Below are 12,834 nucleotides of genomic sequence, written 5' to 3' on the forward strand. Positions count from 1 at the left end.
GATACCATTATGATTATGTATATTATATATTATGATCTGATTGTACTATTAATGTAAAGTTATTTATATATATTAAGTTTAAATCTAACAAAGTGTGAGGAAAAAATACTGTTTCATTTTTTACAGGAAGATTAAATAATAGACAGTGTTCGTGATTTATATATATATGAAGAGTTTATTTGCAAAAACAGATAACATATTTTAAATGTTCAAAAATCATGTTTTTAAGATGTTGTCATGTTTTTATTGTTTTATTGTGTTAGTTAGCTGTTTTTTAAAGTTATTTTTTAACCTAGTCAAAATAACCCAACTGCAGTTGGATTGAGATTAATTGAATGCACGATTAAAAAACATGATTTCTGAGAATTGTTAAAAACGGAGATATGTTTCTGTAAATGAACTCTTCATATATTATGATGCGGATTAAAGCCGCTGGGCGGCGCTCACGCGCTGAAACACGTCAATAACTGCCAGCAAAGAAGAGGCGGTCCTGCTGCGCATGCGCGGAGGTCAGACAGGCGAAATGGCGGCGAGTAACGGCGGAGGAATGGAGGTGGACGCGACAGGTGAGAAAATCACGCGTTAGCGCCGCTTAACGCTCTTTATTACGACAGATCCACTTCACTGAGCATAAAAACCACACGCGATGATGGACTGAAATCACAGATCATCTCGAGCTCTGACTGACTGACTGACACTGCCTCGGGCTTGATTTTGATTGGTCAGGGAACCTCATAAGTCCCGCCTCCTCGGCGGACTCTCTTCTGTGATTGGCTGCGTCTGCGGCTCAAATCTGCTGCTGTTTGTGTTTCTGACAACAACAACAATAATAACAACAACATGTTCAGAGTTTCTGCTTTATATTTGAACAGTATTTAGAGTGTTTATCGAGTAACAGGAGTTTATTATCTGAGTTTGAGCATTTCATTACTGATGTTGTCTTGTCCACATGCCTTCTTTAATTTGAGGTTTTTAATGTGCTCTGTTATTTCTGATGATGTTATAATCATGTCCAATGGGTTTTGGTAATTTTTTCTTGTTTTCTGTAAATCTTCTAGTTTTCTCGTTGTTTGTGTTTGGGGCTGGTTGAGGTCTGGTTCAGGTTTTTGGTAAAGAGTGTTAAAGGAAGATCTTCAGGTTGTGCCGCTCTGGAGTAATGTGTTTGATTTGGGGCTTTCACATTCTTTAAAGAGATTCCAGAAATAGTTTTGGTCTATTGATTCATCCATTTCATCCACAGATGAGACACACACATACACACACACACACACAGATGAGACACACACACACACACACACAGATGAGACACACACACACACACACACACACACACACACACAGATGAGACACACACACACACACACACACACACACACACACAGATGAGACACACACACACACACACACACAGATGAGACACACACACACACACAGATGAGACACACACACACACACAGTGATGAGACACACACACACACAGATGAGACACACACACACACACACACAGATGAGACACACACACACACACACACACACAGTGATGAGACACACACACACACAGATGAGACACACACACACACACACACACACACACAGTGATGAGACACACACACACACACAGATGAGACACACACACACACACACACACACACACAGATGAGACACACACACACACACAGTGATGAGACACACACACACACACACACAGTGATGAGACACACACACACACACAGATGAGACACACACACACACACACACACACAGTGATGAGACACACACACACACAGATGAGACACACACACACACACACACACACACAGTGATGAGACACACACACACACACAGATGAGACACACACACACACACACACACACACACAGATGAGACACACACACACACACAGTGATGAGACACACACACACACACACACAGTGATGAGACACACACACACACACAGATGAGACACACACACACACACACACACACAGATGAGACACACACACACACACAGTGATGAGACACACACACACACACACACAGTGATGAGACACACACACAGATGAGACACACACACACAGTGATGAGACACACACACAGATGAGACACACACACACAGTGATGAGAAACACTTTCTGCTCATTTGTCCTAAATATCAGAATGTGAGGGAAACACTTCTCCCCAGATCTGAAGCCCTGATCCCATCATTTACTGAACTTAGTGATCCTGAGAAAATGCCCTTCTTACTTGGAGAAGATGATAACAGCTGCACTAGCTGCTAAATATGTATTAACCATTCACAATGATAGATGTTACACATCATTAACTTCAAACTCACTTTATCTTTTCATTTATTTATTATTATTCATGTTGTTATATATATATATGTATATGTTAATGCTTTGGCAACATTGTGTTACACAGTTATGCTAATAAACCTGAATTGAATTGTGTGTGTGTCTCTGTCTGTGTGTGTGTGTGTGTGTGTGTGTGTCTCTGTCTGTGTGTGTGTGTGTGTGTGTCTCTGTCTGTGTGTGTGTGTGTGTGTGTGTGTCTCTGTCTGTGTGTGTGTGTGTGTGTGTCTCTCTGTCTGTGTGTGTGTCAATTCATATTGCTTTATTGGCATGACATACTTGGATACATATTGCCAAAGCATTGTACATAGCAGAATAAACACAAAACAATAATACATACAATATACATCCGTATATATATATTTATATAAACATTAATGGTGCTACTAATGCAGATGTGTTCACTCTTTACTTCTTAGTTTGTGGCATTTATAAATATGTTGTGCTACCAAAGAGGAAGCAGGTCCTTCAGAGAGTAATATTCTTAATTTGTCATTTTGATGAAGTGACTGGAACTCAGGAATAATCTGCTGTATTTGACTGTACAGTGCGTCTCTTAAGGACGTGTATTTGTCTCAGTGGAGGAGAAAGTGTTCCTCCGTCTCAACTGATCCAGATCTACATTCGTTACAGATTCGCTCTTCTTTAGGTAACCACGTCTTTCCATGTGGTCCTCTTTCTATGGCCAGCTGGTGGTCACTCAGTCTGTACTTCGTCAGTAAATGTCTGAGTTATATTCCTGACTGAGATCAGATAATCAGCCAGACTGTACTCTCTGTTGAGTTTCAGATAGCATTGGAGACCACTTTGGTCTTTGGTTTGTTCTTTCCAGTGCTGTATGTATGTCTCCTTCTCTTCATTCATCATTTCTTTGATTCTTCCAGGTTTATTGAGTGCTTTGTTAGTCAGATCTGACACCAGTACACAAAGAGGACTTTTTTGGGCACTCATTCTTTGTGTTTGTAGTGCTTTAAAATGAAGAGAATCTTCAGAACTAGAGTTTAAGTGGATCCAGAACTTTAAAACTCTTTTTTTAATGATTATATTTATGGGGAGACGGTGTTATTAGGTGTGTTTCTGTGCACATGAAGGATGCTTCTGCAGAACTCTACATGCAGAGCTTCTAAAGGGTGTTTGTGCCAATCTTTATGGCTGTAGTTACTCGTTGGGCCCCAGATCTCGCTTCCATACAGGGCAATAGGCAGTATGACACTATCAGACATCTTTGTCCAGATTCTGATGGGATGTCTATTTTGAATAGTTTTGTTGGTATGGCATTGTAACGGGGACGCTGAGGCAGAAGTTGAATCCATTTGCGGATGTTTATTAAGAAAAGCAGAGTACACAAAACAGGTAGGACGTCGGTGTCAGAAGGCAGTCTAAGGCAGATGCAACATAAACGTATTCCAGGCAGCGGTGAGATAAAGCAGGCAGAGGGTCAATACCGGGTGATCAGTCCAATTAAACAAACGTAGCAAGAAGGGGAAATCGAGAGAGCAAAAGACAAAGGCAGGCAAAAGGGGTCAAACCATAAAGCAGTCCTCACTGGCAAACAATCCAAAAGGGGCGATCCGTAAACTCGATAATCCAGAGGCAAAACAAGACGGCAACAGGTAATCAGACAGGGTATATGAAAAACGCTCGGTAAGGCAGGTGAAACTGGCAATACTTCGCAAGGTGGAAGCACATGGTGATCGCTTTTAAAGTACCAAACAGGAAGTGGAAGTAGAAGCAGCAGAGGGAGCATGCAGTCAGTATTCAGGTGAGGGCTCCCTCTGCTGGCGTGGCGTTACAGGCATGCATGCAGTGCCCTGCGGGCTTTTACAAGTAATGCTTTTATTGCCAAATTGAAATTTCCAGTGGGAGTTAAAACCAGACCAAGATAATTATATTGTGAAGCATGCTGAAGTGTGGTGCTGTTTAAAGTAAATATATGTTTATGTTCTAGATTTCTGGGTTTTTTCTGAAATATCATTATCTTAGTTTTTTGGATGTTGACTTCTAAGTTCCAATCAAGGCAGTATTTAGTTAAAATGTCAAGGTTGTTCTGGTGTTTTAGATAGAATTAGCAAGTCGTCTGCATACAGTAAATATCTGACTTCTGTGAGGAATAATTGTAGTCGTGGACTCTGATTGGTCCAGTAGATCTGCCAGTTCATTGATATATATGTTGAATAAAGTGGGGCTGAGGCAGAAGCCCTGTCTCACTCCTCGCTGTTGAGAAAAATAGTCTGTCCTTTGCTGTCCAGTTTTTACTGCACATTTATTTTGGTTATACATGTTTTTAATTAAGTCATAAATTTTACCCCCTATGCCACTTTTAATGATTTTATAAAACAATCCATTATGCCAAATGGAGTCAAAAGCCTTCTTAAAATCTATGAAGCATGCAAATATTTTTCCCTCTTTCTTTAGGTGTACATGTTGATTTATTAATGTGTGTAGTGTGTGAATATGGTCAGTGGTTCGATGTTTAGGGAGGAAGCCAATTTGAGATTTGCTGATGATATTGTGCTGCTTTAAGAAAGATGAAATCCGAGAGTTGATTATAGAGCAAAATACTTTTGCCAAATTACTGGTTAAATCTCTCTCTCCCACTCTCTCTCTCCCCCTCTCCCTCTCCCTCTCCCTCTCCCTCTCTCTCTCTCTCTCTCTCTCTCTCTGTGTGTGGCAGCGAGCCCCAGTGTGATGGCGTCTGGAGTCACAGGCAGTGTGTCAGTAGCACTGCATCCTCTGGTGATCCTGAATATCTCTGATCACTGGATCCGGATCCGCTCTCAGGAGGGACGAGCCATGCAAGGTGTGTGTGAGTGAGTGTGTGTGTGAGAGTGAGAGAGTGTGAGAGTGTGTGTGTGAGTGAGTGAGTGTGTGTGTGCATGTTTATGTGGTTTATGAGGACACAAATGTGTATAATGACATGGGTATGACAGAGGTATTACAATATGAAGGTGGTTTATGAGGACACTGCCTATGTCCCCGTAATTCAAAAGGCTTAAAAAACATACTAAATGGTGTTTTTTTGAAAATCTAAAAATGCACAAAGTCTCCTGTGAGGCTAAGTTTAGGTGTAGGGTTGGTGTAGGGCAATAGCACACACAGTTTGTTCAGAATAAAAACCATTACGCCTATGGAGAGTCCCCATAAACCACAAACACCAACATGTGTGTGTGTGTGTGTGTGTGTCTCTGTGTGTGTGTGTGTGTGTGTGAGTGTGTGTGTGTGTGAGTGTCTGTGTGTGTGTGTGAGTGTGAGTGTGTGAGAGAGGAATCAGACACAGCGACTCACAGAGAGAAACTGTTGCTGAGTGAAAGCGGTGGAGTCTGGTGTGATGTAGTAATGCTGGTGTGTGTTTGCAGTCGTGGGGGCTCTGATCGGAAAACAGGAGGGCAGAAACATTGAGGTGATGAACTCATTCGAGCTGCTGTTTCATACCGTAGAAGATCAGATCCACATCGATAAAGAGTATTACTACACGAAAGAAGAGCAGTGTGAGTAACACACACGCACACACACATATATACACACACTAACATTCACGCTGACTGTAGTGACTCCTAACGTGTGTGTGTGTGTGTGTGTGTGTGATGTCTCCTCCATTAGTTAAGCAGGTATTTAAGGACATGGAGTTTCTGGGCTGGTACACGACTGGTGGCGCTCCGGACCAATCAGATATCCACATTCATAAGCAGGTGGGTGGGGCTGAGGATAAACTCCTCCCATTAGTGTTGTCGTACTAAAGCGGTGTGTGTTTTTTTTGTAGGTGTGTGAGATCATTGAGAGTCCACTGTTCCTGAAGCTCAACCCCATGACCAAACACACCGATGTGAGTAACACACACAGACAGACACTAACACACACACACTAAAGAACACACACACACAGACACTAACGCACAGACACAGACACACACACACACACAGATTAAACACAGAATGTGTTTGTGAATCCTGACCTTTGACCCTTTGTGTGTGCAGCTGCCAGTCAGCGTGTATGAATCTGTGATTGACATCATCAGTGGAGAGGTGAGTGTGTGTGTGTCTGTGTGTGTGTGTCTCTGTGTGTGTGTGTGTGTGTGTGTGTGTGTGTGTGTGTGTGTGTGTGTGCGCGCGCGCGCGATATGGAACGCCGCATGGGTCATAATTCGCCATTAACCAGGTGCCTGGTGTACAGAAAGCGCCTGTTTTTACGGCGTTCTAGTCGAAAAAACCGCCGTACATTACAGCGTTTTGTAGTACAGACGCCGTAAATTACAGCATTCTCACGGCAGAACCGCTGTTAATATCGGCGTTTATTGATGCAATCCAAAACGCTGTTAATTTCGTCGTTTGGCCATCCATAATGCGTCATGGTTTACGGCGCTCCATCTGACAAAGACGGCGTAAAAACCGGCGTTTTCTCTAATATTAAAATCAGCCCCTCCTTTTCTACACAGTCCAGCCTCTTTAATGAAGTAGGCAGTCATGACTAGTAGAATGTGGAACTGAATGATCTGCTTCATCCTGTTCAGTAATGTTAGTGTGACCAACATTTGGACTTTCATCATGTGATATTTCTACTTTTTCATTGGGTACACGTGTATCTTCGTCTTCTTTATCATATGTACACAAATTGTACAATTGTATTATCCTTTGTGTATGTAGATGTTTGTCAAACCCAGTGAGCCTCCGCTTGTAAGTACTGTTAGCTGAAGAGCAGTCAGAGAGAGGAACTGTGTCTCATTCAGCCCGTCGCTGTTTCTGTTTCATGTAGCATCACTTCACAAAGATAAAGTCACACCATTCTGTTTCTTCAGATTTAGAAATTATGCAGTCTAAAATAAATTAAAAACAATGCTTTTTTTTTTTTTTGGCTTGATTCATGATTAAAATGCAGTGGTTGCCTTGCCACTAATTTCAGATGGCAATGCTAAACCAATCTGCAACACCGAGTGAAGAATATGCAAATGTTATTTTATCAGTAATTATTCCATTTCTGTACCTGAACACCTACAAACATAAACACTTAAGCAAAATTTAATTTCTAGCTTTGTGCTATATATTTAATTTAGCTATTACTTGCAATTTGTTCATTTGTTCTTATTTATCTTTAATGATGTTTGAACTTTATATTAGATTCTGAACTTATATATATACTTTTTTTTTTTTTTTTACTGTGGTATTAACATTGAAATCGAGATTTGTAAAAAAAAATTGGTATCTAAAATATTGGTGTCATAAGTTTATTTTTGTATTATTATTATTTTATTTATTAGAATACAAAAATCAAAGTTGATAACAGCAACTATTTTTTTTTTTTTGTGGCAAGGCTAGTGAAAATATTAACAGGGCAAGTAATAATTTTATCCACTGAAAAATCCTTAGCATTGAGCCCTGGGCTATTCTTTCAGCGCCATCTTATTCCCTTCCCGCTCGTCAACTGGCTATCACTGTCAAATGCATTCACCAGGACACCAGGCTGTACCGGTTAACAAAGGCAAATATGCCAGAAAATAAACATTTTTGGGAGCTTTGTACGGTGACCGAGAGATCTCAATGCATTGCAAATAGAAAAAACACCTGCAAATTAAGAAAACAACTTCCTCAATTTTACAACACACACGCTGCAAATGCTCACAACACAACCAAAAAAAAGGAAAGAAAAACGCACTGCAAATAGAAAAAAATTGCAAATGCTCACAACACAACCAAACAAAGAAACGCACAGCATATAAAATGTATTTGTTTGTGTTGTGAGCATTTGCACCACCTGCTGTCAAACTGATGAAGATGTTTTCTTGATTTGCTGGTGCTTTTTCTATTTGCATGTGTTTTCTGAAGTTGCAGCACGTTGAGCTCTCGGCCACCGTAGCTTTGGCTACAAAATGACCTCTTCAAAGACTGAGTTTAAAAAGAAAAACTGTAAAAAATATCAAAGAGCATTTAATGGTAAAAAGCAACAGCAAAAAAAAAAAGGCTCAGCACAACAGCGGCCGGTTTTTCCATTCATTATAGGTCATGGAAATTCAGCTTTTTATTCAGTGAAAGTCAGGGAAAAGTCAGGGAATTTGGCTTAGAGTGGGAACCCTGTATACTGTAATAAAGGCTATGTCGATTAGCAATAGATTATAAATATACTTAATAATGAAAATACCTGAGATGGTTTCAAGAACACAGATAAGCATTGTTGCTGTAGTGTTTATTGTCTTAAAGCTCTTTTTGAATGTCATCATTCACAGAGATGGCAAAAGTGCACACATCCTTCACTCCAGTAGAAGTATAGATACTCGGGTTTACAAATACTCTGGTAAAAGTAGAAGTACTGACTACACCTTTCTACTCAAGTTAAGTAAAGAAGTATGGCCTCTGACATATAAAGTAAAAAGTGCCCATTACTACAACCTGTTTTAGTGTCTCGCTGGTAACTGGACCTTACGTCATATTGACACATTAATACAAAATAACTTGCATTATAATTCTGTTAGCTAATGAATGTATCATGACTGAACAAGCACCATGTAGAACAGAGCAGGACTGGGACAAAACTACAGGCCAGGAAATCTCACAGTCATCCAGGCCATGCCATACACCCACAGCAAACTCTGAAACCACAGGTTACCCTTTTCTCTTTTCTTCTCTTCTCTTCTCTTCTCTTCTCTTCTCTTCTCTTCTCTTCTCTTCTCTTCTCTTCTCTTCTCTTCTCTTCTCTTCTCTTCTCTTCTCTTCTCTTCTCTTTTCTTTTCTTTTCTTTTCTTTTCTTTTCTTCTCTTCTCTTCTCTTCTCTTTTTTGTATGGCCATCACATTTAAACAAAGCTTTAAAACCTTAGGCTGGGGCCAAGCAAAATAATTAAAGGTTCTCTATTGAACTGCATTTTCATCTGTCGTTTCATTTCCCATTATATCTATCTACATCTCACTGTGTGTGTTTCCTCTTTCCACTAATGTTATTGTACCTGTCACTTTTCCCATCAGCCATCTCATGTTATGAACAGAACTGTCTCCACCTTGATGCAAAACAACCACCTCATTGTATTCTGTTTGCAATAACATAACTTTATTTTAGTTCAATTTAAAGTATCACATTATGAGCATGTGTTGTTGTATCTTATAATGACTTAAATACTATAGATTTAACAAAACTATACTCTTAAATTGCCTAAATGTCAAAATTAGTACAATAATAATTACATCATGACAATATCCTTAAAGAAAACTCCTAATACTGTATATGCTATTGCATTCTCATGAGTCATATTTCTCTCTTACCAAAATTAACCTTGGTTTATTACAGTAGAAGAGTTTTTAGACGTTTCATGGTTAGACTATAGTTAGTGTAGCAAAGCCATGGTTGATGTGTTGTTACCATGGTTTCACTAGTAACCATGGGTTTGGTAAGGGTTGTTATTATCTGCCCTAGCCTCTCCTCTAGGCTAAACGTATTATAAAACCATATTTTTAAACATTTGTCTGCTACTGTAACGTTACAGTAGATTATAATGATGTCCTTTATCATACAGTATTTTGAGTGATGATAGTAATTTAGTTTAGTTTAGTTTACAGTAGGCTATTATTAATCATCTGGCTGCTACTGCTAAGAGATGCTAGCAGTTTAATTCTGAACTAAGTAAACAAACAATTATCTTTATCTGTTGCTGCAAACTCCAGCCTACACACTGACCGCTGCCTGCATCATCCCAGCCATTTAGGATGGATTTCAAAGATCCTAAATGTCACCATACCTGGATCCACTCCATTCTCCAGACTCTTGCATTGATTATAGCTTTCTCTGCTAGAAACCTTTCGGCGGAGACTCTGATCATTCAAAGCATTCCTGTCTTTCACTCAGTTACACCATACCTGGATGCTTTTGTCCATGTTAGTGATGTCCTGGAGCGTCATGAGTTCTATTACTTCTGTGGGGCACATGTGGAGTTTCTGCACGAGGGCGCCCTCTAGTGTCCCGCAGGAACCAAACACATTACCTGTGTTCATAGCAATAAATAAAATAAAACTTCTCTCAAAAGAAATGTGAAGTAGACCTATGATAATCCATGTTTTTATAAAGTATACAGAAGTGTACTGGAGTTAAAAAAAAGTTGTTTAAATAACATTTAAAAATAGCAAAAAACAACTAAACTGTGGTTAAAAAACTGAGGTATTATTGAACGGTGGGTTGACTGTACTGTTTACTGTAAAATACTGTGTAAGAGGAATATCCCAAACTGAGTGCTGGACTGATCTTGATCATGGCGTGGAGACTTGAGTTGCAGGTGTTTCTGTAGATTATAATGTGCTGCAGAGCTCAGACTGGTTCCTTCACGTCTCTAGAACCAGACACAAAGACACCGCTGTCATTAAACCAGGTAAAATACTAATAAAAGCCTGGTGGTTTTGCAGTACTAATACATAAAGGTAATCTCTCAAAACATGAGGAAAATCAAGCATCTAGAGCACTTGAGATAGATTGACACGAACAGATCAACAACACAAACCACATTCATTCACTGCTCCATATCATCTCCGCTTTCAGTCTAGAGCACAGAAAACATCCCAAACACACATCTAAGAGTTTATTTCATTGCACTTTATCCGCTGGCGTCTGTAGGTTTAATCTTTAAAGATACATCTAAAAGCTTTCACTCCTAGAAACATGCTGAAAATGTGTTTTTCTCTGTTGACAGTATTTTCTGATTTATGGGGTGATAAAAAGAAGAGAAATCCAAAATCTCCTCTAGAAAAACCTTTAACTCTAATATGAGAATTATGAACTTGAGTTTATACAATGATCAGATTTGTGTTCTGGAGCTGAATGCATATCTGTGCGTATTATGAAGTGTGTGTTTGTAGCGTCTTTAGTTTGGAGGTCAGAGGTCGTGACTGTTTGTCCTCTTTGCTAGGCGACTATGCTGTTTGCTGAGCTGCCGTATACACTCGCCACAGAAGAAGCAGAGCGCATCGGAGTCGATCACGTCGCACGCATGACAGCCATCGGGACAGGAGAAAACTCCACCGGTACACACACACTGATACACACACACGCACACACTGATACACACACACACACACACACATATTGATACACACACACACACACACTGATAGACACACACACACACACACACACACACACATTGATACACACACACACACACACACACACACACGTTGGTTTTTGTGGTTTATGGGGACTCTCCATAGGCGTAATGGTTTTTATTCTGAACAAACTGTGTGTGCTATTGCCCTACACCAACCCTACACCTAAACTTAGCCCTCACAGGAGACTTTGTGCACTTTTAGATTTTCAAAAAAACACCATTTAGTATGTTTTTTAAGCCTTTTGAATTACGGGGACATAGGCAGTGTCCTCATAATTGATTGATTGATTGATCTTTTATTTGACATGGACATACAATGACATAGGACAAACCATATGTATTAGTATGAGTGTTATAGCACACATGCTAATTTTCAACACCTGTCCATGGGAGGCTTTTAACAAAAAAATACAATATCAAATATACAATACAAGAGAAAGAAAGAAGAGAAAAAAACCCCATCAGAATCAAAGACTATTAATAGTAGGCAATTCATGTGAGCACTGTTGCTTTACTTTTAGCCATTGTTTAAGTCCTCTTTTAAAAACATTTCCGTTGGTCTCTAGTTTTAAATCAGTGGGTAAAGCATTCCAGAGATTTGGCCGCTTTACTGAGAAAGCAGACGAGGTCTTACACTTCAGGACTAGACAGTCAGCTCTAACAGTGGCTCGTGTGTTCGCCCCATAAGTGCTTTGACGCCTACTTACTAGTTTAGAAAATGATGGTGAGACATGATTATTTAAACATTTATAAACCAATGTAATGTAATTAAAATCAATAAAACTTTCAAAGCCCAAAAGCTTATGCTTTCTCAGAACATCACAATGATGCCATCTCATGGGTTTCTTGTCCATAATTTTTATTACCTGTTTGTAAATTGAGAAAATTGGTTTTAATTTAGATGGAGATGCTTGTGACCATGATGTAATACAGTATGATAGATGTGAGAATATCATTGAATGCATATATAGTTTAGCAGTGTGACAAGACAAATCCCTTCTAATAAAACGGAAGCAATTTATAGTTGGTTTGACCTTCTTACAGATATACTTAACGTGATTATCAAAATTAAAATTTTTGTCCAGAATAATTCCAAGATACTTGACTTCATTTACTACTTCTATTACCTCATTTTTTATCTGTACCTCAAATATATTACTTATAGGCCTATTTCGTATAGAGAAACACATGGAAACGGTTTTTTTTAACATTAAGGGATAAATGAGATAACTCCAGCCATGTTGAGATATTCTGTAGTGCCTTTGTCAGGTGCTCACCTGCCAGACTTGGTGTTTTAGCAGAGACATAAACCACTGTGTCGTCCGCATGCATCTGACAATTTACCCCCGGACAGCATTTTGGTAGGTCATTTATATACATTGTAAACAGCAATGGGCCAAGTACAGACCCTT

At 39.4% G+C, this 12,834-nt stretch overlaps 1 protein-coding gene across 2 annotated transcripts in view; it reads left to right on the forward strand.

Moving 5' to 3' along the window:
• Positions 1-445: 445 nt before the first annotated feature.
• The window catches only part of cops6 (COP9 signalosome subunit 6), a 17,297-nt gene continuing 4,908 nt past the window's right edge, over positions 446-12,834 (forward strand). The window contains exons 1-7 of one of the 2 annotated variants that reach the window (XM_079437923.1): positions 446-566; positions 5,026-5,151; positions 5,708-5,839; positions 5,952-6,040; positions 6,112-6,174; positions 6,326-6,373; positions 11,225-11,339. In XM_079437923.1, coding sequence (XP_079294049.1) covers positions 500-566; positions 5,026-5,151; positions 5,708-5,839; positions 5,952-6,040; positions 6,112-6,174; positions 6,326-6,373; positions 11,225-11,339 — 640 coding nt within the window. In that variant the 5' untranslated portion in view covers positions 446-499. The remainder of the gene's footprint in view (positions 567-5,025; positions 5,152-5,707; positions 5,840-5,951; positions 6,041-6,111; positions 6,175-6,325; positions 6,374-11,224; positions 11,340-12,834) is intronic. The other variant, XR_013785306.1, reaches the window with a different exon arrangement.

Source organism: Barbus barbus (assembly GCF_936440315.1).
Source record: "Barbus barbus genome assembly, chromosome: 17".
NCBI lineage: Eukaryota > Metazoa > Chordata > Actinopteri > Cypriniformes > Cyprinidae > Barbus > Barbus barbus.